This window comes from Vigna umbellata, chromosome 3 (assembly GCF_029865625.1).
Source record: "Vigna umbellata cultivar VRB3 chromosome 3, Vumbellata_1.0, whole genome shotgun sequence".
NCBI classification, from domain to species: Eukaryota; Viridiplantae; Streptophyta; class Magnoliopsida; order Fabales; family Fabaceae; genus Vigna; species Vigna umbellata.
In genome coordinates this window covers 26,709,535-26,737,363 of record NC_142167.1, presented here as the reverse complement: position 1 = coordinate 26,737,363, position 27,829 = coordinate 26,709,535, and the positions used below count along the sequence as shown (strand labels likewise).

Sequence of the window (27,829 nt, the reverse complement as noted above, 5' to 3'; positions counted from 1 at the left end):
GATTTTGAATACAGAATCAATAACCTTGTTGATGAAAATGATAAGTTGAAAATTGAACTTGATCAAGCTTTACAATCTGCTGTAAATGCTAAAACAAAAATTAAAATTGTTGAGAAGGATTGTAAAGAATGCCATGCTCATGTTGAAAAGATTGAATATCTAACTAATACACTAGCTAAATTTACTTTTGGTAGATCTAATTTAGAAGTTGTACTAAGATCACAAGGGAGAGCAATCAATAAGCAGGGAATAGGATATAAAGCTAAAAGTGTAAGAGTTAACTCAAAAAAAAGTATTGGTTTGAGTAAACGTGTAATTGTTACCTGTTTCTATTGTAACTCTATTGGTCATATTGTTAGAAATTTTTACTATAGGAAAGTTGGTGTTCCTAAAGGAAAGTTTAAGTGGATTCCTAAAGAACCAACTTTTGTGACTAACAAAAAAGGCCCCAAGTTCATTTGGGTACCTGCATCCAAACCTTTTGAAAGTTTTGCAGGAAAGTAAATTGGACTGGAAGCAGACGACACTCAAGGAGAAATTACAATGGATATCAAAAATCTCTTGAGTATCATCTTTGGTAACATCTAATGTTAAATCTTGTATTCATGCATCATTATTTTTATTTGTGAATGTGTATTGATGTGCGTAAATGATATTTATTTGTCTGCATTGTAAAATTGGTTGAAAAATGATTTCACGACTTTTAACCGATTGTATTAGTAATAAAATCAATTAATGTTTCCAGTATTTCTCTGATCTTAAATGTCTGAGACTAGTTTAAAAACTTAATTGATTAAACAACTAATGAAATCGATTAATATTCATTTTTGATTGTTGCAAATGTGTAGCATAGAAAGTTATCAAATAAGGAATCAATGAAATCGATTGAAATACTATTGCTTGAAAACTTGAACTTTAAAGTTCCCTCCAAATTCAATTTGAGGTTTATTAACCCTAATATAAGCAAATTGTCTCACACACTTTCTCTACAACATTGTCACTCTTATCCTCTTTGTCATTGTGCAAGTCATCTCTTTACATACACTGAATCATGGCATCCTCCTCTTCTCAAAGAAAAAGAATCAAGACTATCGGAAGGAAGAATATGTATCGTGGTCCAAATCTTGAAGGATGGATTAGTGATGACAACGCTCAAACGAATTTCATTGACAACTGGAGGATAAGGAAAATAATCACTCACAAGTCATTGCGAAGGCCACTCCTTCACCTCTCTTTTCTTTTTCTCTCACGCGAAACCAAACCATCTCAGCCATAAAAAACCTTAGCCACCATCAAAACAGTTAGCCACCGTAGAAACCAATGCAAAATCCTCCATTAACGGTGGTAATCCACCTAAATAGAACCACCACCTCGCATCCTCGTGTCTCCATCAACCACCAGATTCATGAAAACACTGTGAATGGCGAAGGAAACCTTGCTTCTCCATAGCACCCAAACCAGTAACCACAATGAGAACCATCGTGCCTTCATTGTCTTCCTCACAGAAAATGCGAGTTTGTCGACATCTCACACCTACACGCCTGCGAAAACAAACACAGGTTCGTTTAACCACAAATTAACAAACAGTTCACAAGCCCCATCCTCCATGTTCTCTCGCAAAACAGCAACCACAGAATCTTCATCGAACCACTAAGAAGCTTACCCCAAAACGCAAAAGCCAAATCGCATAAGTCACAACGAGTTTCCAAATCGTGTTGCCATGGGAACCACTTGTAGAAAACCAGAAACCAACAAATTTTCTTAATCAATCCTCAATTTCATTCAATCAATCCCCAATTTAGAGGATAGAACCTGAAAGGGTATAAGTGAACCCTAATTTCACAAAATGCAAATTCCTTCCAAATTCCCAATTTGATTTTAATTATATTTTACTAATTTTTTAATGTTTAAAATATCAAAATTCACATCACTGCCCCATGTAAAATGCTCTAAGTTTGCGACGTATTTTAATTAAATCATGTCATTGTGCAACGTCAGCTGATATTTAATGTCGTTCAGCCAATTTAATGTCAGAGGTCCAATTGCATGAAATTTTCATAATTAGGGACCTAATTGAGACAAAAAATAACTGCGACCTATTTGAGAAAAATTGTCAGGGACCAATTGTTTATGATTAAACCTTACTGAAACTCTTTAAAAATTATTAAAGAAGAACTAGACGTAACTCAATTAGAGTGAACCAATATAAAAACGAGTTTTCATCTCAGCTATCCCTTTACTTCATTTCTAAAAGCTTTAAAAAATCTATAAGTGATAAACTATAACCCCTAAACGTTTAACATAAATTGCAAAAAGTTTTCCAAACTCTTTTAATCATTTCAATAGTTAAACAATTTTAGACTCTACGTGCGTCTTGTACCAAACTTAGCGCCGCTTAGTATAAAAGTTTAATTTCTTGTTTTGCTTACTTTGATTTTACCTAATACCTTAGTGTGTCATCTTAGTCTTTAACTTAAGAAGTCTATATACCACATTTCCTACTTCACAACCTTCTTGTCCTATTAACATGGAAGCCTTCCTTACTCCATGGACTTACCGTCCTTCATACCAATTCACACCATTCATAGAATACCTTAATCTTCCATCCAACACTATTATCTGTGATCCCCTTCTCACTTAGACTAGACTCGTTTACCTTCACACCCTTGCCACATGAGTTCCAGTAGCCACAGAACTTGTTAACGTGAGGAAGAACAAGAAGGCTCGTTGCAGCTGCAGTGTGATAAGGGAGAACAAAGACTCAGATAGCTAGAAGCAAGAATTGTAAGGTATTCATCACGGGTTAGAACTATGTTGTAAATGGTTGTGTGCTTTGATCAATGAGGATAGCTAGAAGGAACGTATGTACATGATAAAAGTAGTGTTTGTGAATAAATCCAAAATTAATAAATACATCAACCCAAATACTTTTACAATTGAAGGAAGGGAAATTTTGAAACACGAGTCATCTGTGCTTTCATGCAAAACGCATAGTTTCATATGGTGGATGTTAGCCATATGGTCCCACCAACTATTTTTACATTTATTACCAAATCACATAAGTTTTCAACCATCACCGTCTCTCTTTATGAAAGAAAGTAAGAAACGCAGTCTTTATGTTTTCTCTCTGATTTTTTTTTTGTCTTTCTCTCATTTTCTTCTTTTCTCTGAATTCTGACTTAGTCATTTCTTGTCTTCGTAATCTTAGTCATTTTATAATCCATTATGGTTCATTTTGTCAAGGAAATATATCAATAGGAAAAAAAAAAATAAGAAAGCAAGGAAAAAAAATTGGACAGTTACATGTCTCTTTCATAGTTTAACCCCTACTTCTTTAGATCTTTGTTGTCGCTCCTTGCCGTTGATAGCTTCCTTGACCCTTCATTCATTTTCCATTTCCTAAGCATTTATGGATTCACACGTTCCTTCCAACCCGGTAATACTACTGCCTCTAATAAACTATAAACGCTTTACCTTTCTCTTTGTGAGACTAAAAACCTTAGCTTTTCAACCCTTTTAAGCCCCCATCAGTTGGAAAATTCAGGGTAGGATTTTGGGTCTAAGAGTGATTCAAATCATGCTGTGAAGTCTTTTGCCCCTGCTTTGTATTCAAGTTTGCAACTTGTTTCAATGTTTTCCAAGGTAGTTGGCTTGAGTGTTTTGTTTTCATACTTGGTGGCGTTGGTGTGTGAGATAAATTTGAAGGATAAACGGTGTTTGAAGGTTTAATGGGAGCCTAGGAGACTGGAGCTGGGGCATAGCCATGTTTTGTAATTGTTTTGGTGCTTTGAATTGTTTTGGAAGGAGGGATGATCCTGCGGACCAGCCACATGAACAAGGTACTAAAAAGGATTATAGCTGTGAATTGTGATAATAATTGCCTATAACAAATTGCAGCATGGGTCAATTGTTTGTGTCAAATTGAATAGGTTGCTGAATTTGTACTTGTCATTATTCATGCCTGCTGGTCATCCTTCTCTCGCTTTCACCTTTCTATATATTTCCTGCTGAAAGGGCAACATATGTGTTCTTACGAAGGTTTCAATTGCCTATTTATTGGTGGGAATGAAGGGATGATTTCTTAATGCAGAGTCTGCATTTTTGTGGAAAGATTTTTCTTTTTTTCTGTCTGTCAATTTCCACAATCGAGAACCCGAAGACAACATTATATAAAATTGTAACAGGTTCTTGTGTGAACTGTGTGGCTAGGTGGAGGATTGGAGGGATGTTGGTAGTAATTACCTTATGCTTTCAAAATTGATTTTGATGTACTGACCGGATAGTTTTATTTAATTCCTCAAGAAAGAAAAGGCGTAAGTCCTGGTTAATGATGTTTTGAATTATTATTATTGCGCATGCAAATAGTGTTAAATTAAAAAAAAAAAACTAAGTGTTAGGATGTCATTTGGTGGCATAATTATTGATACAGTTAGTTTCTTTAGTTCTCACTCCCCTGCAGTCAAAATGGCAAACATGGTCACTTGCAGATTCTATGTTTATAACACGCCAGGATCTATCTATTGCTGAAAATTATTAATTGCAGGTCAAACAAGAGATCTACCAGAAGAATTATCATTGATCTCTCTTAAACCACTTTAGTATCCCCGAGTCATAACTTTATGGGAAGTATTTTACTTAAAATGGTTAGAAGTAATATTGAAATTCTACTACTGAAGATGCTAACATAAGCTCCTGGCAATCGTGTGGTTACATTATTTTTTGTTTATGTAATGTACCTGTATTCTTTTAATACCCTCAAAGAGTATAAATTTTTGCAAATCATATAAGCAAAATATGCATATATATCTGTTTCACGTGAGACACCTTGACTTGGACATACTTTCCCAAATTTGCATTCGTGATTTCTTTGTACTGTCTTTTTGAAAATTTTAAATCCTGTGATTTATCTAAGTTTATGTTTGTGATCCAACAGCTGTTGCAACTAAAAAGTTTAGCTATAACTCATTGAGATCAGCAACAAACGATTTTCACCCATCGCGCAAAATTGGTGGAGGAGGTTATGGAGTTGTCCACAAGGTGAGAGTCATGACTATCAGTTTTGATTTTCGTTCTTTTTGTTTGTTCTAATGCTTACCTGCTGGTTGTCATTAATATTTGCAGGGAGTTTTAAGGGATGGTACTCGGGTTGCTATCAAGTCTCTTTCTGTTGAGTCTAAACAAGGGGCTCATGAATTTATGACAGAAATTGATTTGATATCAAATATACGACATCCAAATCTTGTGGAACTGATTGGCTGCTGTATTGAGGGTAGTAATCGAATACTGGTTTATGAGTTTATGGAGAACAATAGCCTTGCAAGCTCTTTGCTTGGTAAATACTAGTACAATTTAAATATAATGGATATGATTCTTTTATAAGTTTGATTAGTTTGAAAGTTTTTAGTGACTTCCCTGTTTGGTTTGGTTATGAGGAATTAAGGGTTTGATAGTTTCCATGATGTATGATACTGCTTAAATAAACTAATCGAGGGTTTATATATGAATTGGTTTATGCTAATGCAAGGAGAACATTTTTACAGGTTCAAAAAGTAAATATGTTGCTCTGGATTGGCCAAAGAGGGCTGCTATTTGTCGTGGCACAGCTTCTGGTCTACGTTTTCTTCATGAAGAGGCTCAACCAAACATTGTTCATAGGGATATCAAGGCCAGTAACATATTGTTGGATGGGAATTTTAATCCGAAAATTGGGGACTTTGGTCTTGCAAAACTTTTTCCTGACAATGTCACCCATGTTAGTACTCGAGTTGCAGGAACTGTGTAAGCACATATATATCTGTTAATGTTTCCATTTATCTAACTGGTGCCAGATTTTCCCTATATTAGTAATTGCTTGTACGTAAGTTGTTAGGATATAGAGTAAGAGGATATAATGGGTAATGGGTTTAGGATAGAAGGTGGAGAAATTGTATAAATAAGACCTTGTTATGTTGTCAGGGGCATCATTGAGTATTATTTTCTAAATCTGGACTTTGGCCAGAAGAGGGGGATTAGGGCTCTGTTAGGGCTAAGAGGGGGATTAGGCCTCCATTAGCGCTATCAGTGTACATCATTCTCAATTTCAATATAGAAACTCATTCTTTCATTGTTCTTTCTATCTTCTTAGTGTGTTCTTGTTAGGTTCCAAACCCAGGTACCTAACATAAGTTCAGCCTGTCTGCAGTCATTTGAACTCCAATGTTAATCTCCAGACACAGATTTTTGAAGGAAAAAGTTATCAGCATTCTTAACTTATATAATTTCTTATGAATCTTTGTAGACAATATGAATACTATTGAACCGAGATTAACAATGGGAACTGAGTTTGGAGCACCATTGGCTTTGACTGTTATTGTCTGAAAGTGGAGTTCAATGAAGATAAATAACTGTCATGGTTGCAGTTATGAGTAGAAGAGTTATTAGGGATTGTGTATTATCATAACATGCTTAATAATAACTGTCTTGTTGGCAGTTTTGGGTAGAAAGTTAGGAGCAGTTTTACCATTGAAAATGTGGGTGGTAGGGTGTAGTGTGAAATAGGTGTATTATTATTATTTTCAATTTGTGAACATAGAATATTCTCTGTAATAGAGTTTGTCTGGGACAGCAATTGTATTTCTACTGAGTGTGATTTTTATGCTTAGAATAATGTTCGTCTAGTTTATCAATCTGTCAGTATTCTATTAAGTATTAACCAAGCAATTCTGTTTGTCATCCTTGTCACATCATGAAATCACTCTAGACTTCAGTCTTGCTAAAATAGTAATATGCTTCAAATTACTTGAGCATTCGGTTGTTTCATAATCTTTACATACACTGATGATTTCTCTATTATTGTAACATTAATTAAGATAAATTTTAGAAACATTACAGAAAAACTCATGTGATTCTATAATTTATTTAGCAATAAGAATCTGTGCTTGAGATGTTATGTTTGACACAGTAGGATAGCAAAAAGAATGGACAGGGAAAGGAGGTTTAAACCAAAAACTAAGCTGTTCTGTGCAAAACTAGAAGTAACTGTCTGTAATTTCTCATGTTTATTGGGCTAAAGTAGCATCTTTGCAACATGGAAACTTAAGATATTGTATCTTTATCTCCCTCGTTTTATCAGTTTAGTCACATTTTTTATAACTCTTTATAAGAGACTTGGCCATAATATTAAACCAAATTTACCTTTTCTGTTGCAGGGGATATCTTGCACCAGAATATGCACTTCTGGGACAACTTACAAAGAAGGCAGACGTTTACAGTTTTGGGATTCTCATGCTTGAAGTAATCAGTGGGAAAAGTAGTAGCATAGCTGCATTTGATGAGGACTATTTGGTTTTGGTGGAATGGGTATATATATCTTTTTTAATTCTCGAGTATGATTAATATTGATTTGATACAATGCATGCTAGGATCTTCTCTTGGCTTCTTTAATTTCAAGATATATAGGAGCACATAAAGATAAATAAAGTCATAAATACTAGTAGAATGCTTGAAAAGGTGGTTTAATCAAGCCCTTCAAAACGTTATCTTGTATAACAGACTTAAAACTGAAACTTGATTAAGAATTTAGTGCTGATAAAACTTTTAGCAGACAGGTAATTGATAAACCCAGAAAATCAGACGCTTAGCAATATCAATTAAAATAAAGAAGATAGAGAGAAGGATTGTGCAGCTGGTTTTATACTGGTTTGGCCAGGTTGGAACTTGCGTCCAGTCCCCCAACAAGAGGTGAGATTCTCTCTACTCACTACTCAGAAGCAAGTATTCTTTGAGTTTTGGCCTCTTCTGCCTAATTAAAGTATACCAGCTCACACACTCAACACATTGGTTACTTACTAACCTACAATTTAGAACACAAGATAGAAATTTCAGCCTAACAGCATAGTTATCAATAGCAAAATATAGCAATTTAGAGCAGCCATGAGATGCTACACAGTTTGTGAACTGGACCTAGAGAGAGGCTTTATGGAAAACCTAATTTTTCCCTCAAGGTTGAGATTTTCCTACCCTTTAATTTATAAAATTCTTAGTTGTATGTAGCTTTCCTTGTTTCATATCCATACTGTTCGACTAACACCTAGCCGTCTCCTACATTTTGTTTTATCATTGCTTAGAATGGATAAGTAAAGTGGGGATTCTTGAACTAACACTAAATCATCAGAAGTTGAATGTAGTAGCTTTACTATCACATCTTGTTTTCCTAGCCTATTGTGAAGTTGAAATGATGTTGGGTCTTACGTCACCTCCAACCCAAAATTTCAAGGCAATGGATTTGAGAAACTTTCTCTTTATATGTTGTTTATCTCAGTCATGTCTACCCAATGCGAGATTTTCAACTGTATACTTGAATTCCTCGCAGTGTGTGATATTAAACATGGAAAAACATTGCCAGTATCTTGAGTAGCCAAAAAAGCAAAATGCACAACAATGAAAACAACAAAAGTCTTTTCCCACTTAATGAGGTTGGTTACATGGATTGTGAAACACCATTCAGCTCACTTAAAGATCAGATTTTCAGATAAATTATTTATCATGAGATCTCTCTTAATAACTTCCTCCAGAATCTTTCTCAGTCAACCTCCCTTTTCATAGGACTAAATTTCATTCAGTAAATTCCCCTGACGAACATAACTCAAAAAATAAAATAAAACTGATGCATCCCTTTATATTATTATTGATCATAAAAAAGAGCAGAAATATGTTGATTTCTCCTGACTCATCATTCATGAATGCAGGCTTGGAAGCTGAAAGAAGAAAATAGGCTTCTAGACCTTGTTGATTCAGAACTAAGTGAGTATGATGAGAGTGAGGTGTATCGGTTCCTTGTGGTGGCTCTATTTTGCACCCAATCAGCTGCTCAGCATAGACCAAGCATGAAACAAGTATTGGAAATGCTTTCCAAAGAAGTTCATCTTAATGAGAAGGCTTTGACTGAGCCTGGAATATACAGATGGCACAGCACTGGAAAAAGGGGTGGTTCTTTGAATGAGACATCATCTCAGGCAATCAAGCCCAGAAAAACTGGAAATCCACATGAAGCAGCTTCAGCTCACTTCAGTGGTACAGATATTGTGACAGAGATGCTTCCAAGATGATGATGGTGTTACTTACATAATAGTGGAATGTGATAATATTTAGCATTGTAGTTTTAGGAATAAGATCAATGTGTTTCCAAAGGAAATATATGATCGTGGGAGAATTGGCCTTATTTCATCAGCATGTATACGTGTGTGTATGCTTTATACTTATTTTACTTTGCTATTTCTTTTTTCTTTCTGCTGTTAGTAGTGTGATAATAGTCTTGTTTCTTGTCAATCCTCAAAGATATAGGTTTTTTCATATAGTCTATGTTTTTCTTGTCAATCGTCTTAGTATCTTCACAGGGTTTAAAAAATTGTATGGATGGATTTCTTCATTAGAAATAAGAGAAAAATATGAATTTGTTTCTTTAATTTAAATTTAATTGTAAAATTTAAAACCAAAAAATTTAGAGAAATTAATTATATGATAGAATTTTTATAAACTAATTATATATAAATTAATTTTTATTTATAAGAACTTTATTTCATTTTATTTTTGTCATAAAAGTTCATAAAAACTTCGTTCAAACAAAAATGTTCTGAGTCACCTTTCTAAATAAATGTGTGAATGCGTTGTGTTCTTTGTCCACACACACCAACGTTCTCATATTTATAATTTTTTAATTCATTCTCAAGAAGATATGTTTATTTTAGGCGACGAAATGGACGAGACGGGGAAAAGTGAAGAAAAGACTGTGGAAGTGTGCGTTTTGTTTTATGAAAGGTGCAGAAAGTATAAATATCAAGAAAGAGAAAATGTTGATCTAAATAATGTAAAGATTGTATCAATATTTATATATAATAAATTATACTGTAAATATTAATAAAATATTTGTGTTGTTTATTTCAATAGTAATAATAAATAATTAAAACATCATGTTGAAATAATACATAAAATAATTACTAATAATATAAATTTATCTCAAGTTTCACTCAATTTAACTCTTTTTACTTAATTTAAGAATTTTTTTTTTACTATTTGGTAAGATATTATCATTTATTACCCTATTAGGAGAAAAAAATGTTTGTTGTATTTGATAGATTGCAATGAGAAGAACACAAAATTTTGAGTTTCATCCACCAGATTTTGAACACTGGTTGTGAATACATGTTGATCTGTCTCATTGATGTGATGTTGATATAATGTTGATTTGTGAATACATGTTGATACAAAGGTCTAGGATGGTTGGCCTAGGCTTTTAAATGCAACAAACAACATAAGTAGAAGTGCCTAACACTGTACAAACAAAAGAAGTGTGTGAAGTTCAGATTATTAGTTTGTTAGGGTTTGACCATCGAAATTAGGTTAATATACTCTTAATTTAATCCCAACATCTAATATACCTTCAATTCTTATCATTTTAATTTAATCATTATAGATTAGTTTAAATATACGTATATATAAGGGACCAAATTAAAATTTTACAATATGTATTAGGATCAAATTCAAAATATTTTACATGAATAAGGATAAAAAAAAGGGTTAAATATGTTTTTAGTCCCTAAACTATTGGCCGTTTCTGGTTTTCCTCCCTCTTCCAAACTAAGGTACGATTTGGTCCTCATTCTTTAGAAAAACGTTCGTTTTAGTCCTCAAATTTTTGTTTTTAGTCCTCGTTTTAGTCCTCAAAACGTTCGTTTTTTCGACTAAAACGAACGTTTTTTAAAGATTGAGGACCAAATCGTACCTTAGTTTGGAAGAGGGACGAAAACCAGAAACGGTCAATAGTTTAGGGACTAAAAACATATTTAACCCTAAAAAAAATAAGGATGTTATAAATACATGTCAAAATTAAAAATGAGTTATACCTTACGTTAGGTATATAAGCACGGCACCCATGTGATTTTTTTTTTCATAAATTGATAATTAAAATATTCGGTTTGAATACTTTGTGTTTCATCTATTTTATTTTTAATGGCATCACATAACATACTAGAAAACATTCTTTAGTATATGTATCAATTATAGATTAAGATGTTATGACCAATCGTTCAAGAGATTGATAGAGTACGATTAGAATGATCTAATCATCTAGTTAATTTAAGTCAGTAATTAGGTTTAGACTGAATTGGGTCGTAATTAAGTTAATCTTAATCAAAATTTCATGAACAAAATTATAAACATGTGTTGAAATATTGTTGTTGAGACTTTTACAATGCATTTATTATAATATTAATTGCTTAACTGGTCGATTCTAAATTGATCTATGTATTAGAGTATCTTTAGTGGATACATCTGGTCGGTTGGAAAACAGATTATCCAAGCAAAGAAATGACAATTGAAGAGTAAACAATGTGAAAATTGTTTTAAATGGACATTTGATCTTACACCGAAATATTTTGGTGTCCACTATGGAGCCAAGTGAAAACTTTTGAATCCCACAGGATAACCACAAGAAACATGGTAAGCAACTTAGCACCGGAGGAAATTGTTAAAAACTAGATGGACCTAATGGAAATGATAAAGAGAATGCAGAGGCAAATGAATGAGATGCAAAGGCAAATGAATGAGATGTAGAGGAAATATGAGGAAGAAATAAAAGCACTGTGGATAGAGAACGAAATCATTCGGCAAAAGAAAGGTGGTAAAGTTCTTGCGCCATTCACCCCATCTCTTAGGACCAACTAAACAATCTTGGGAGAAACTAGACTAAATAGTCAAGGCGAACAATTTCGGTGCAAGTAAACACCACTCTAACTCTATCACAATTGTTAGCACCTTCATTCTGTTGTTATTCATCACAAGGATCATATAGACCCCTTTGCCCAATAACCGGAGGATGCTAATATTTGACAAGTATGATAGATCTACAGACTCGAATAAGCACATCCAGATCTTCATGAATCAAATGACGTTGTATACTACAAATGACGCCATATGGTGTCGAGTTTTCTCTACCTTTCTTAAAGGGGAAGCCCTACCCTGGTTTTCTATATTGCTAACTAACTCCATAAATTTTTTTGCGGCCATCCGAGTAAGATTTCAGAGTCTAATTCGCAACAAGCCGACCACATCACTTGACATCAATCGCTTTGGTCAATGTTAGGCAGAAGAAAGAAGAGTCCATACGGGCCTTCATAGAGAGGTTCATAAAGGTCTCTTTGCAAATCCGAAACCTCAACTCATATGTAGCCATGCATCATCTAATCACAACATTATAATCAGTGTTGTTCACGGACAACTTATGTATGAAGCACATTGAGAGCATGAACAATCTGAGGTAGAGAGTGACCTAATACATGCAAGTGGAAGATGTGAGGGACTTCCGCAAGAAGATACGTGCGGAATCGCCAAGAGGAGAAAAGAAGGGGACGAACAAGAAATCGTCCAAGGGTAAAGAAAGACTGAATATGGTCGTCGCTTTAGCAATTACACCCCGCTAAGTGTGCTTTAAGCCAAAATTTTAGAAGAGACACTCAATGTTAACTTAATGCCCATCCCCAAGAAGAAGTTGACCCCACCCAATGCCAACGGGAAGAAGCATTGCCTTTATCAGAGAAACATCAACCAAACAGGGTGTTTATCCTTGAGAGATAAAATTTAAAAGCTCACCAAAGCTAGCCACTTGAGGCAATTCGTGAAGAAGGACCGCTTGGACAGAAGTTCACCTTGTTAACAAAGCCCAACATGTAGTCCCAAAAGAACAAAGTATGGGGCCCAATGGATAAGGGAATCATCAAGGCGCAAAAGTCAGAGCATGAGCAAAAGAGAGATGGCCCCGCTTAAGAGACATATTCTAAGACCCTTGAAACTTATTGTAATTAAGATACTAGATATTTTTGAAATAAAATAATAATAATAATAATAATAATTTTATGTATAAATGCTACAGTAAAATGCTACAGTAAAATACGTATAGTGCTACAGTAAAATATGTACAGTGCTACAGTAAAAATACCTCATGAATCATGTGTTGCTACAGTACTGCTATAGGAAAAATGTAGTACAAGCTACAGTACCGCTACAGTGAATAGTAGTACAGCTACAGTACTGCTACAGTAATTGTAGTACAGCTACAATACTGCTACAGTAAACCCTAACTTCAACTATAAATAGGAGTGAGAAATGAAGTTTTAAGGGAGGAGAGTGAAATTGAGTAAGACTTTTGTCAAAAATAAGGAGATATTAGGAATAGAATCTGAGTTGTAGAGAAGGTAGCGAGAGCTTCTGAAGAAGTGCTCTTCATTCAGAAAGGAGGGAGAATCAGGTAAGGGGAGCTAACCTTGAGCATTTCGTTTCGTATTATCTTGAGTCTTGAATATGCAATATTTTGCTTTTGTCTGATTTTAAATTTTGAATATGAAGTGTTTTGTTTCTGCATGACCTTGAAATTTGAATGAGAACATGCTTTTGTGTTTAGATCCAAGTGTGATAGTTGTAAAATGTGATGTTGATTATGTTATGTCATTTGTATATTATTAGTTGTTTATTTTGTATTTTTGGATGGATTAGAAGTTGTCTAACCGGCTCTGCCAGATTCAACTTCTTGTTTCCCCAAAGCTTTTGTTGTTTCTTATATCTTTATTTTTGGAAGGACGAGAAGTTGTCTAACCGGCTCTGTCAGATTCAACTTCTTGTTTCCCCATACCTTTTATTTCTTATTTATATTGTATTTTTGGAAGGATGAGAAGTTGTCTAACCGGCTCTGCCAGATTCAACTTCTTGTTTCCCCAGAAATTTTATTGTTTTATCTATTTTTTTATTGCTTCTTTCTGGAAGGATGAGAAGTTGTCTAACTGGCTCTGCCAGATTCAACTTCTTCTTTCCCCTAAATTTTTATATTAACATTATTTTGATGGTAAGGGAGCTAATTATTTTTGTATGAATTTATTTTATAAAAATATATGCATATGAATGTTGAACTGGTATGCTCTTGTGAAACTATTTTATGACTTTTATTATATTGGGTGTTATAACTGAAACTGTGAAATTGTACATGTTGTGATGTGATGAATTTAATCTGTTTTGAATGAGTTTGTTGGCTGAAATTGATCTTGTTGGAAGGTCTGGAGTAAGGGTTCTGTAATAGCTTGTATATGGGTATTAAATAGATGTACAGATATTGTTTGAAGTTGCTGTGAGAGGAAGTGAAAATATTAAAATTTGGCATTTCAGATTTAGAGCATAAGAGAACAGGGTAGATAATTTAAATAAATCAATTGTTAATTATTGAGGGCTCTTCTTTGTTGGTAGGATAGAGGAACCTTAAAAACCTGAGTTGGCACATCCCTGATCATAGAGCAGCCCTGGCCTGGTCCAGTCAGTTGTGACTAGTCATATGTGCTGGCATCGAAGGTGAGTTTGATGCGTTCAGACATCTGGGTCCTCTCCGGTGACCAATTGGGGTAAAGAAAGATCTCTACTAGGATGAAAATAAAATAAAACAAGTTGATTGTAGATGCATAAAGTTATCATGGTAAAAACTTCATATATATTTCATTTATCGTTACATTGAGCCCAGACTTTAATATGTAGTTCCTAATATATGTTGATGTATTTTGACGGATCTATGATCTTTGATTGGTGAAAATATGTTGAGTTATACTCGTTATGGGGAAAATGAGTTTATAATATGAAGTATGATATCTGGTAATATGTTTAATTTATTGACACCAAAACGGGTTATTGTGAATTTATGATTAAAGAATGAACATGATTGAGTTAGGTGGATAAGAGGGTATGAATTGTTGATTTTATGAAATGTTGGAGTGGATATAAGAAATCATTACTTATGAAATGATGTTTACTACTGGGAGTAGTATGTTCGAATTATACCATGAGAGCTTGATATGAGCGAAGTAACACCTAAGGTTTATGAAAGCAGGCAGAAAGTGGTCTGACCATAAGGCTTTGACATAAACATATGATTCGTAAGTTTTATAGAAGCAGGCAGAGAGAGGTCTGACCATAAGGCCACAGAAAGTAAGACATAGTATACAGGTAAGGCTTAAGGAAGCAGGCAGAGAGCGGTCTGACCATAAGGCTTCGTGAGTGAGCATGGTATACTTGTAAGGTTTATGAAAATTAGAAAGAGGATTTTGAAGAAGTAAAAAAAATGGATTAATGACATCGGGATAATGGTATTTATAAATTGCGGAAATACATGATTGAAACATTTATATTATAAGTAAGTTTAATGATTGTATGATATGGTTGGCTTACCCTTATTTGTTTGTGCTATGATCATATAACTCATGTTATATGTGAGCAGATAATGTTGCAGAAGCGGTTGAAAAAGCTTAGAGATGATGAGAGAGATGCGGTGAAAAACTTTCAGGGATTTTTGTAAAAAAAAAAAGAATAAATTTGCATTGGAAAAATATGTTGTGTAAGACTTATAAGTTTAATTTCAAATTTATGTTAAGTGGTGAAGACTATAATGTTTAAAGTTTGTAAGTTTGGAATTGTACTTTAAAAGAATTGAAATAAAGTTTGATTGTTTATATCAGATATCAAATTAATTTAGTCTTTACTATCAGTAATACCCTTTTATTATATTTGGGTGTTACATTGTGGTATCAGAGCAATGGTTTTCGAAAATATTTTGGGACTATGGGGAGTGAAATTATTATTCTTAGTAAAACTATTAATGGTTTATGATGAAAATGACTATTTGAAGAAATTCATGTCATATGCTAAATTGTATTATTATCTTTTTGAAGAAATCATTTAAAACTCGACAAAGATGCAGCAACAACAAGTTGATCAAGTACCTCAAAATCATTCTAGCTTGAATGACTTCTTGAGGCATGATCCTACTAAATTTAACGGGGAGGCTACTCCTGATGAGGCCGACTCTTGGCTAAGGCAGAATGAGAAGATTTTTCGAGTAATAACTTGCTCAGAAGAACAAAAATTAACTTATGCATCATTTCTTTTGGTGGGTGAGGCTGAATATTGGTGGGAAAGTATGCAACAATTGATGACGGTTCGTGGTGAGGTTGTGAATTGGGAGAACTTTAAGATAAGGTTCTTGGAAAAATATTTTCCAAACAGTGCAAAATTTGCAAGGGAGGCGGAGTTTCTGACCTTACAACAAAGAAGGCTATCAGTACAAGAGTACGTGGTAAAATTTAATTATCTCTCAAGATTTTATACTCAGAATATCACAGAAGAATGGAGATGTCGAAAATTCGAGGGAGGACTAAGGCATGAACTGAAGAAGGTACTTATGCCATTGGAAATACAAGAATTTCCAGCATTGGTAGAGAAAGCCAGAATGATAGAATTGTTGGAGTTTGATCCAAGTAGAGTTTCCAGACTTGCAAAGGGAGAATCTTCAATGAAATTCAACAAAAAGCCTTATGAAAAACCACAATTATCATATCGAGGAACAGTGAAGTGTTTTGAGTGTGGAGGAGCACATTTCAGACGTGACTGCCCTAAACTTATTGGGGAAAAAGTTGAAGGGAAGAGATGTTTCGTCTGCAATGATCCGGGACACTTTGCTAATGTTTGTCCAAAGAAAAAGAAAGTGGGTGAACCACAACAACAAGATTCTGCTGAAGTAAAGCCCCGGGCAACAGGAAGAGTATTCGCAATGTCTGTAGAAGAGGCTACTAAGCTAGGTACATTAATCTTACACACCTGTATGTTGTTAGGAGAATGCGTATATGTTTTGTTTGACTCTGGAGCCACACACTCCTTTATATCCCTAGCATGTTTAGAAAGACTCGGATTACCGATGCATGATCTAGGGTGTGAATTAGTAGTTTCTACACCAGCATCGGGGCCAGTTGCGACCAGTTCAGTCTGTGTCGGATGCCCGATCCAAATTGCAGGACGCAAGTTCAAAGTGAACTTGATCTGCTTACCCCTTCAAAATCTAGACATTATTTTGGGAATGGATTGGTTGACTGCCAATCACGTTCTTATTGACTGCGGGAAACAAAAGATAGAGTTTCTAAATTTGAACAATTTAGAACTAAGCTCAACTCGAGTCGTTGCGAAGGATATCAAAGATGGAGCTACCTGCTATGTGGTGTTAGCTCAGGAGAAAAGAGAGAATACTGAAGAACAAATCATCGGAATACCTATGGTAGAAGAATATGTTGATGTTTTTCCAGAAGAAGTACCAGGTTTACCACCTAGTCGAGAGATCGATTTCACAATAGATCTAGTGCCCGGAGCTGGTCCGGTTTCTATGGCTCCATACAGAATGGCTCCTGCCGAACTAGCAGAGTTGAAAAAGCAAATCGAAGATCTGTTGGAGAAGAAGTTTATCCGTTCAAGTGTGTCTCCATGGGGAGCTCCTGTATTGCTGGTGAAGAAGAAGGATGGAAGTTCAAGGTTGTGCGTGGATTATCGACAATTGAACAAGGTTACAATAAAGAACAAATATCATTTGCCAAGAATCGATGATCTATTAGATTAGTTGAAAGGAGCAGAGGTGTTTTCAAAAATTGATCTCAGATCTGGGTACCATCAGATTCTTGTCAAGACGGAAGATGTACAAAAGACGGCTTTCAGATCTCGCTACGGACACTTTGAGTACGTAGTAATGCCGTTTGGCGTGACGAATGCTCCAGCGATTTTTATGGACTACATGAACAGAATATTTCGGTCATGTTTAGATAAGTTCGTGGTAGTATTTATCGACGATATTCTTATCTATTCAGAGAATAAGGAAAAGCATGCAAAATACTTGAGGGTGGCGTTGGAAATTTTGAGAAAACATCAACTGTATGGGAAACTGTCAAAGTGTGAGTTCTGGATAGAGAAAGTACAATTTTTGGGTCATGTGATTTTTGCTCAAGGAATCTCAGTGGATCCAGCAAAAGTGGAAGCTGTGCTAAAGTGGGAGCGGCCGAAAACTGTAACTGAAGTACGAAGTTTTGTAGGATTAGCCGGTTATTACCGACGTTTTGTCGAAGGGTTTTCCAAGATTGTAGGTCCTCTAACTCAGTTAACTCGCAAAGATCAACCATTTGTGTGGACTGACAAGTGCGAAGCCAGTTTTGAAGATATGAAGCAACGACTAACGTCAACACCAGTATTAATCATTCCAGACTCTAACAAATCTTTTGAGGTGTACTGTGATGCGTCATACCAAGGATTGGGGTGCGTTCTGATGCAAGGAAGGAGACCTGTGGCTTATGCATCTAGGCAGCTGAAGGCGCATGAGAAGAACTACCCAACACATGACATAGAACTTGCAGCAGTAGTATTTGCATTAAAGACATGGAGACACTACCTCTATGGGGCAAGTTTCCAAGTTTTTAGTGACCATAAGAGTCTAAAGTACTTGTTCGACCAAAAGGAGTTGAACATGCGACAAAGAAGATGGATGGAATATATGAAAGACTATGACTTCGAGCTTTTATATCACCCAGGAAAAGCCAATGTGGTGGTAGATGCATTGAGTAGGAGACAAGCTCAGATAACAACACTGATGGTGAAGGAATTAGAACTGTTAGAAAAGTTACGTGATATGAACTTGGGGTTGCAGTTAACCCCAGATCATATATGGTGTAGTCATTTGTCAATCACTAGTGACTTCTTAGAACAAGTGAAGGTTGAGCAGTCAATGGATCAAGAGTTGCAACAAAAGATCAGGTTGTTGGACACCGATCAAGCCAAGGAGTTCGTTCTAAGTAAAGATGGTATTCTTCGATTTAAGAACAGAATGTGTATACCTGCAAAGAGTGAATTGAAACATTTAATTTTGGATGAAGGTCATAAAAGTCGTCTTAGCATACATCCAGGTATGACTAAGATGTATAATGATTTGAAGGAGTCATTTTGGTGGAATGGTATGAAGAGGGATGTGGCCGAGTTTGTAGCAGCCTGCTTGGTGTGTCAAAAGGCAAAAGTGGAGCATCAAAAACCGGGACGGATGTTACGACAGTTAGACATTCCTCAATGGAAGTGGGACAGTATCTCGATGGACTTTGTAACCCATTTACCAAAATCATCAAAAGGTCACAATTCTATCTGGGTTATCGTTGATAGACTAACCAAGAGCGCTCACTTTTTGCCCATTAATCAACGTATGTCACTAGAAAAGCTGACAGAGTTATACATCGGAGAAGTAGTGAGGTTGCATGGCATACCAACAAGCATTGTGTCAGACAGAGATCCAAGGTTTACTTCAAGGTTTTGGCAGACGCTACAGAAGGCTCTAGGAACACAGTTGAGGATGAGTTTAGCTTATCACCCTCAGACTGATGGTCAAACAGAAAGAACTATTCAGTCTTTGGAGGATTTGCTAAGAACTTGTGTATTAGATCATCTCGGAAGTTGGAATGAGATACTACCATTAGTAGAATTTACTTACAAAAATAGTTATCATTCCAGTATTGGTATGCCTCCATATGAAGCTTTATATGGAAGAAGATGTAGAACACTGTTATGTTGGTTTCAAGATGGGGAAGCACTGACAGTAGGACCCGAGTTATTACAGCGAACCATAGAAAAGATAAAATTAATCCAAGATCGGATGAAAGCAACTCAAAGTAGACAAAAGTCATATGCCGACAAAAGGAGAAGACCGTTAGAATTTGAGACAGGAGATCATGTATTCTTACGAGTAACACCTACTACAGGAGTCGGGAGAGCTATCAAGATGAGGAAACTGACACCAAAATTTGTCGAACCATATCAAATTCTTAAAAAGATTGGGCCAGTGGCTTATGAGATAACATTACCACCTCGATTGGCAAATTTGCATAACGTTTTTCATGTATCCCAACTGAGGAGGTATATTCCAGATCCAAACCATGTGTTGGAAGTTGATGAAATTCAGGTCAAGGAGAACTTAACAATGGAAGTTGGACCGGTAAGAATACTATATGTTCAAATGAAGAAGCTAAGAGGAAAGGATATTCGCACAGTAAAGGTACTTTGGAATGAAGACACACAAGAAATGACTTGGGAATTAGAAGAATTTATGATAAAAGAATATCCATATCTCTTTTGTTAAAATAGCTAATTTTCGAGGGCGAAAATTTTTGTTGATAGGGAGATTGTAAGACCCTTGAAACTTGTTGTAATTAAGATACTAGATATTTTTGAAATAAAATAATAATAATAATAATAATAATTTTATGTATAAATGCTACAGTAAAATGCTACAGTAAAATACGTATAGTGCTACAGTAAAATATGTACAGTGCTACAGTAAAAATACCTCATGAATCATGTGTTGCTACAGTACTGCTATAGGAAAAATGTAGTACAAGCTACAGTACCGCTACAGTGAATAGTAGTACAGCTACAGTACTGCTACAGTAATTGTAGTACAGCTACAATACTGCTACAGTAAACCCTAACTTCAACTATAAATAGGAGTGAGAAATGAAGTTTTAAGGGAGGAGAGTGAAATTGAGTAAGACTTTTGTCAAAAATAAGGAGATATTAGGAATAGAATCTGAGTTGTAGAGAAGGTAGCGAGAGCTTCTGAAGAAGTGCTCTTCATTCAGAAAGGAGGGAGAATCAGGTAAGGGGAGCTAACCTTGAGCATTTCGTTTCGTATTATCTTGAGTCTTGAATATGCAATATTTTGCTTTTGTCTGATTTTAAATTTTGAATATGAAGTGTTTTGTTTCTGCATGACCTTGAAATTTGAATGAGAACATGCTTTTGTGTTTAGATCCAAGTGTGATAGTTGTAAAATGTGATGTTGATTATGTTATGTCATTTGTATATTATTAGTTGTTTATTTTGTATTTTTGGATGGATTAGAAGTTGTCTAACCGGCTCTGCCAGATTCAACTTCTTGTTTCCCCAAAGCTTTTGTTGTTTCTTATATCTTTATTTTTGGAAGGACGAGAAGTTGTCTAACCGGCTCTGTCAGATTCAACTTCTTGTTTCCCCATACCTTTTATTTCTTATTTATATTGTATTTTTGGAAGGATGAGAAGTTGTCTAACCGGCTCTGCCAGATTCAACTTCTTGTTTCCCCAGAAATTTTATTGTTTTATCTATTTTTTTATTGCTTCTTTCTGGAAGGATGAGAAGTTGTCTAACTGGCTCTGCCAGATTCAACTTCTTCTTTCCCCTAAATTTTTATATTAACATTATTTTGATGGTAAGGGAGCTAATTATTTTTGTATGAATTTATTTTATAAAAATATATGCATATGAATGTTGAACTGGTATGCTCTTGTGAAACTATTTTATGACTTTTATTATATTGGGTGTTATAACTGAAACTGTGAAATTGTACATGTTGTGATGTGATGAATTTAATCTGTTTTGAATGAGTTTGTTGGCTGAAATTGATCTTGTTGGAAGGTCTGGAGTAAGGGTTCTGTAATAGCTTGTATATGGGTATTAAATAGATGTACAGATATTGTTTGAAGTTGCTGTGAGAGGAAGTGAAAATATTAAAATTTGGCATTTCAGATTTAGAGCATAAGAGAACAGGGTAGATAATTTAAATAAATCAATTGTTAATTATTGAGGGCCCTTCTTTGTTGGTAGGATAGAGGAACCTTAAAAACCTGAGTTGGCACATCCCTGATCATAGAGCAGCCCTGGCCTGGTCCAGTCAGTTGTGACTAGTCATATGTGCTGGCATCGAAGGTGAGTTTGATGCGTTCAGACATCTGGGTCCTCTCCGGTGACCAATTGGGGTAAAGAAAGATCTCTACTAGGATGAAAATAAAATAAAACAAGTTGATTGTAGATGCATAAAGTTATCATGGTAAAAACTTCATATATATTTCATTTATCGTTACATTGAGCCCAGACTTTAATATGTAGTTCCTAATATATGTTGATGTATTTTGACGGATCTATGATCTTTGATTGGTGAAAATATGTTGAGTTATACTCGTTATGGGGAAAATGAGTTTATAATATGAAGTATGATATCTGGTAATATGTTTAATTTATTGACACCAAAACGGGTTATTGTGAATTTATGATTAAAGAATGAACATGATTGAGTTAGGTGGATAAGAGGGTATGAATTGTTGATTTTATGAAATGTTGGAGTGGATATAAGAAATCATTACTTATGAAATGATGTTTACTACTGGGAGTAGTATGTTCGAATTATACCATGAGAGCTTGATATGAGCGAAGTAACACCTAAGGTTTATGAAAGCAGGCAGAAAGTGGTCTGACCATAAGGCTTTGACATAAACATATGATTCGTAAGTTTTATAGAAGCAGGCAGAGAGAGGTCTGACCATAAGGCCACAGAAAGTAAGACATAGTATACAGGTAAGGCTTAAGGAAGCAGGCAGAGAGCGGTCTGACCATAAGGCTTCGTGAGTGAGCATGGTATACTTGTAAGGTTTATGAAAATTAGAAAGAGGATTTTGAAGAAGTAAAAAAAATGGATTAATGACATCGGGATAATGGTATTTATAAATTGCGGAAATACATGATTGAAACATTTATATTATAAGTAAGTTTAATGATTGTATGATATGGTTGGCTTACCCTTATTTGTTTGTGCTATGATCATATAACTCATGTTATATGTGAGCAGATAATGTTGCAGATGCGGTTGAAAAAGCTTAGAGATGATGAGAGAGATGCGGGAAAAAACTTTCAGGGATTTTTGTAAAAAAAAAAAAAGAATAAATTTGCATTGGAAAAATATGTTGTGTAAGACTTATAAGTTTAATTTCAAATTTATGTTAAGTGGTGAAGACTATAATGTTTAAAGTTTGTAAGTTTGGAATTGTACTTTAAAAGAATTGAAATAAAGTTTGATTGTTTATATCAGATATCAAATTAATTTAGTCTTTACTATCAATAATACCCTTTTATTATATTTGGGTGTTACACATATAAACACCATTTCAAGTGGATTCGTAGCAGATGGTTCATCTCATTCGACACAAAAAAGGCATGTCTGCATCCTTAATGACAACCCAAGTAGGGAATTCATTGTCTACAGAGTTAATGAGTATTGAAGGAAAGTTTCTATGGAAAAAGAAAATGAAAGAGAAGAAAAATACATTAAGATAAATGACAGACAATTCGTACACCAAAGGTGTCAAAGACAATTAGGTTAAAAACATCATAATTTTCAAAGAAGCTCTACTTGGAAAAGGAATATGGTTTATAAGTGTTAAAATAGTGTAGAGTTAATTTTCCTTGTTTAGAAAATACATATAGGGTAATATATTTATAATGAAGGATAACAAAGAAAAATATGTGCTAAGCCTAAATAAATATAATATTGTAATTAACATAATATATTGTAACTAATAATATCTAACAATCCTTAAGCTAGTGCATATAAATCATTATATCAATCTTATTACAAATATAATTAATTTTACGTCTTTGTAAACATAGTGAAAATATCTACTTAAGTTAAAAAAATCAGTCTCAATGTCCAAATATATATTTTTTTCTTGAATAAAATGATAGTTGATTTCAATATGCTTGGTCCTTTCATGAAAAACAAGATTATAACTAAAATGAAGAGCAGTTTGATGGTCAGATATAAGCATCATTTGAGTGACATCTCCTAATTGAATCTCTTTAAGTAATTGTTTAAGCCAAACACTTTCAAAAGTGGCTAAGACCATATATTTATATTTTGCTTTTGCACTAGATCTTTACATAACACTTTGTTTCTTACTCTTCCGAGAAATAAAGTTACCCCAATGAAAACACAACATTTGAAAGTAAATTTCTATTAAAAGGAGATCATGTCCAATCAACATTTGAATAATAGAAAACTTTAGTACGGTTATTGTGATTGATGAATCATTATTTTGTCCTATTCACTTAGCTCTTTATATTAAATTTAATTATTAAATTGTGCTTAACTGTCCATTATTTTTTCATTTTTGCTATTTAGGCTTAATTTGACTAGTAATTCATATTTTATATTAATTTGTATTATCTGGATTTAATTATTCCCATTATTATTTTCAGGGCAAATTTTGGAATTATATTTTGGACTTCAAGAGGGACTACCACGTCATTTAATATTGTCCACATCATCATTTGTTTTTAATTTAGTTTGTAATTATTTCTTTTAATTTTGGGTAAACTTGAACATCGAGCCCATTTTTGGTCAATTAGGAAGAAGCTCAATTATTGGGCTGACTTGGCTGGCCTAGGGTTTTGAACCCATGCAGCCACAACTTATACAACTCATTCTATTTCATTCTATTTTCTCTAAAACATGAACAACAATTGTGCTCTTAGGTTTTGTAATTTCGTTTTTCAGTTTTAATTCCAATTTTGTTTTACTTCCAATTTCATTTTAGTGATTTCGCTTCTATTCTACACTTCTGTTTTTTTTTTCAGTTTTTTTTTCTTTTCATTTTGCTCTCTTCGTTTTTGTTTTGCCTATGCTCTAATTTTTTCTAAATCGTTTTGATGTGTTGAACTCGTTTTAATGGAAGCATTATTCTGTTTGGTTGGACACTAGGGAGATTGCATCGTTTCCTTGAGATTATTGTTCTATTCTTGTGTTTCTGCTCATCTTTCCTTGCATCGTATATTTTGTTCTGTGCTTGCAATTGGTTACACGCTTAGTTGCATAATTTGTATTTAATCTCCATTTAGTTGATTAGAGCCACAATTGCTTAACCTGTGGTGGTGCAAAATTTATTACATATTTGCATTGCATTAGCTTAATTTGCATTTTTGAAAATCGGATTAACCTTCGCTCAATTGGTTAATTTGTGTTGGATTAGCAGTGAGAGGAACGTGTAATTTGTTGTTAATCAAGGATAGAAAACATTGCAATTGAACTAGTGACCAAACATTTTTAATCGTTGTTTAATCTAAGTCATTTGTGCTATTATTTTGAATTCGCAAAACTGTTCAAAAACCCCCGCACTACATGTTTGATCCTTTGACTAAACTAAAATTAGTCCTTGAGAGACGACTTAGGAGTCATTGCCTAGTATACTGCATTTAATTTGCAACATTAATTTGAGTCGAGCATGACATGGACATTAGTGACCATATAACAAACATTTTCCAAGAGATTCTTTAATTTACTTTAATATATGAATGACTTGATCCAATGATATGCACATAGAGAATTAAGAAATTGATGCATCATACTAACTATAAGGGAAATGTCAATAGTAAGATAATTCAATTTTTCAATAATCTTCTATACTTATTAGGATATGAGAAAGACTCCCCTTAATTAGGTAAGAGTTTGGTATTGGGGTCCATAGGTGTGTCAACAAACTTTGAGTTCATTAACCTAATTTTCTGTAAAATATCCAATGCATACATCTTTTGATATATAATAATACCATTGTTGGATTATGTTATCTCAATCCCCAAGAAATATATGAGTTTGTCAAGATATTTGGTTTGAAAGTAGTAACAAATATGTTGTTTCATTTAGGAGATGTCATGATGATTATTGCGTGTAAGAATAATATCATAAACATATATTATTAAATAGATACACCTAGCACTTGAGTGACAACAAAAGACTGAATGATCTGCCTCATTACGAGTCATACAAAACTATTGAACAACACTGCTAAATTTTCTAAACCATGTCTAGAAGACTATTTTAGGCTATATAAAGATTTGTAGAGACACCATATCAATCTAGAAGACTCCCTTTGAGTAACTTGAAGGTGGTTCCATATAAATTTCTTTTTGCATATCTCAATTAAGAAAAACATTTTTGGTATTAGGTTGAAATGGGACAATTATAAAGAGCAATCATGACTATAAATAAGTGAACATAAGCCATCTTTGCCATTGGAAAAAAAGTATCACTATAATCCAAACCAAAAATTTGTGTGTAACCTTTGGCTAAACAACGAGCATTGAGATAATCAATAGTACCATAAGGACCGACTTTGATAACAAAGATCCTCCTACAATCAACAATAGATTTCTCATATAGTAATAGGATGAGCCCTCAAGTTCCACCATTACGAAGAGCATTGATTTGATCAAGCATGGCCCGACGCCAACCAAGATAAGCTAAGGCATCACCTACAAATTTTGGAAATGACATAGTAGAAATAGAGAAAAGATAAGTATACAAAGATGAAGATAATCTATGGTAACTTGAAACAGTGAAATGGAGAAATTGATTATAGGTAGAACTTATTCATTTAGGAGAACAATTAGGGGTTCAGCCTCAGTTTTCAGAGATGAAGGATTTAATACTAGATGTGAGTCATTCCATGGATAATGAGAATGTTCTCGTCGACTATACACCTGAAGGGTTGACGAAGATAAAAAAATCTAGAAATAGACTAGATACAACATAAGGATCACAAATAACATAAATATCAACAACCAAAAAATGGAACTTAAAATAAATAGAAAACCATTAAATATGGTATTAGAAAAATAAAATAATGAAAATTTTCCATACTTTTCTAAATTTAATTTGCAAAAAAATATTTTAGAATTAAATATAATTAAAATTTAATTAATTTTTATCCCAATTGATGATACCATGGAAACATATCCTTTCCAATATTTTATTTTCAATGAAAATTTCTTGAACACAATACCAACTTTCAATATTCAGAAAATTATTTTTAAATATTATTAGTAAATTAAGTGATACTTACCAGTCTCGATTTATAACACCTTTTTAACTAATTCGCCCACTTTAATAAAGTTGAAAATATTAAATTAATAAATAACTTATATTATTTTTCTAAATTATCGTTATCATGATTTTAATACCTGAAGTACTAATATTCTCTAACAAGATTGAAAGAGCAAAACTTTATCTATTTGTTTCAAATATTTACTATATTTGATAAAAATGTATAAATTCATTTAAGGTTAAAATCATTTTATAGTCCTAATGATTACGAAAAATTCAATTAAATTTTTATTTTTATTTGGTTCACTTTAATCTTTTAATTTTTTAAAATGGTTTAATTATGTTAGATTTCCGCTTAGAATTTATACATCAAACTATTCAATTTTAAAAACAAAAATATTTAAATTAATTTTCATTTTTAGATAGAATGATTTATATATAAAATCTAACAAAAATCAAATATTAATCTAACATTAAATATCTAATTAAATCTTTTTAAAAACTAAAATAATAAACAGAATCAAATAAGAATTAAGAATTTAATTAAATTTTTTATTAGAATTAAAGGAGAAAAAGGAATTCTAGCCATTAATTAAAGATATATATAAAAACAATTGGTATATCATCCAAAACCATAAATTTTGTAAGTTAAGACACCGGAAATCTTAACCAACTTTCTTAATTAAAATGATTACTTTTTCGTATTTGAAATTTTGGAGAAACAGTTACCAACCCACCTATTTAAAATTAAATATGACAAAGTAATCGGGAAAATAAATTAGTGCACAAAAATGTTTTAATGTTCGAAAATAACAAACTTAAAATCAGTGAAATTCGTTAATTTAATATATTAATTATATTTAAAATGTTATTTAACTCTCTTTTTTTGGTCAGGGGAAAAAAGTTTTATGTAAGTGGTAATATTAAAATGTATTTGACAATTAAAATAAATAGTTAAATTTACAGATTTAAACAAAAAGAATTAGAATCTTAAATGAAACCGTTCATAACATGACAGTGCCATAAACTTTTATAACCAAGATGTCCTTTTACATTAAAATTTATGTTTTAAAGTAGCGTATGGAGCATACACTCATGGAGAGATAAAAATAAAGAGATTCATTTAAAATTTCTTTTTGAAAGAGAAGATAATGTATAATGAGGTTATAAATAGTACGATACATGACCCACTTCTTTGTGCGATCAACAGTGGATGGTAGTTCAACGTGTCCCAGAGGGTCTCATCATTTGTCCCCACCCGTGTAACCTTAACATCTCCCAGGAAGCGAA

General features: G+C 33.6%; 2 protein-coding genes across 3 annotated transcripts; both read left to right on the top strand.

Moving 5' to 3' along the window:
- The first annotated feature begins 3,217 nt into the window (after positions 1–3,217).
- LOC124822382 (Protein kinase superfamily protein) lies at positions 3,218–9,330 on the top strand. 2 transcript variants are annotated; one of them, XM_088109504.1, is made up of 7 exons: positions 3,225–3,642; positions 3,724–3,839; positions 4,934–5,037; positions 5,122–5,332; positions 5,541–5,778; positions 7,188–7,338; positions 8,727–9,330. In XM_088109504.1, the coding sequence occupies exons 2-7, from the start codon at positions 3,764–3,766 to the stop codon at positions 9,084–9,086; spliced, it is 1,140 nt and encodes a 379-aa protein (XP_087965630.1). In that variant the 5' UTR covers positions 3,225–3,642; positions 3,724–3,763; the 3' UTR covers positions 9,087–9,330. The 2 variants fall into 2 exon arrangements, with proteins under 2 accessions (XP_087965631.1, XP_087965630.1); XM_088109505.1 differs by having other exon boundaries at positions 3,218–3,839; positions 5,122–5,269.
- Positions 9,331–15,757: 6,427 nt separating this feature from the next.
- LOC148202135 (uncharacterized) lies at positions 15,758–20,304 on the top strand. The gene is made up of 8 exons (XM_088109528.1): positions 15,758–16,550; positions 17,139–17,326; positions 17,978–18,274; positions 18,521–18,674; positions 18,777–18,947; positions 19,074–19,291; positions 19,688–19,909; positions 20,236–20,304. Exons 1-8 carry the CDS (start codon positions 15,758–15,760, stop codon positions 20,302–20,304), a joined length of 2,112 nt encoding a protein of 703 aa, XP_087965654.1.
- The last annotated feature ends 7,525 nt before the right edge of the window (positions 20,305–27,829 follow it).

Excerpts from the sequence above, each read along its gene's own strand:
- LOC124822382 (XM_088109504.1), top strand. The coding sequence starts at position 3,764 with ATGTTTTGTAATTGTTTTGGTGCTTTGAATTGTTTTGGAAGGAGGGAT. Across the intron at positions 3,840-4,933 it reads GGACCAGCCACATGAACAAG|CTGTTGCAACTAAAAAGTTT; the intron begins GTACTAAAAAGG and ends GTGATCCAACAG. Across the intron at positions 5,333-5,540 it reads CCTTGCAAGCTCTTTGCTTG|GTTCAAAAAGTAAATATGTT; the intron begins GTAAATACTAGT and ends ACATTTTTACAG.
- LOC148202135 (XM_088109528.1), top strand. The coding sequence starts at position 15,758 with ATGCAGCAACAACAAGTTGATCAAGTACCTCAAAATCATTCTAGCTTG. Across the intron at positions 17,327-17,977 it reads TGTCTCCATGGGGAGCTCCT|TTAACTCGCAAAGATCAACC; the intron begins GTATTGCTGGTG and ends CCTCTAACTCAG. Across the intron at positions 19,292-19,687 it reads AGGATTTGCTAAGAACTTGT|ATTGGGCCAGTGGCTTATGA; the intron begins GTATTAGATCAT and ends ATTCTTAAAAAG.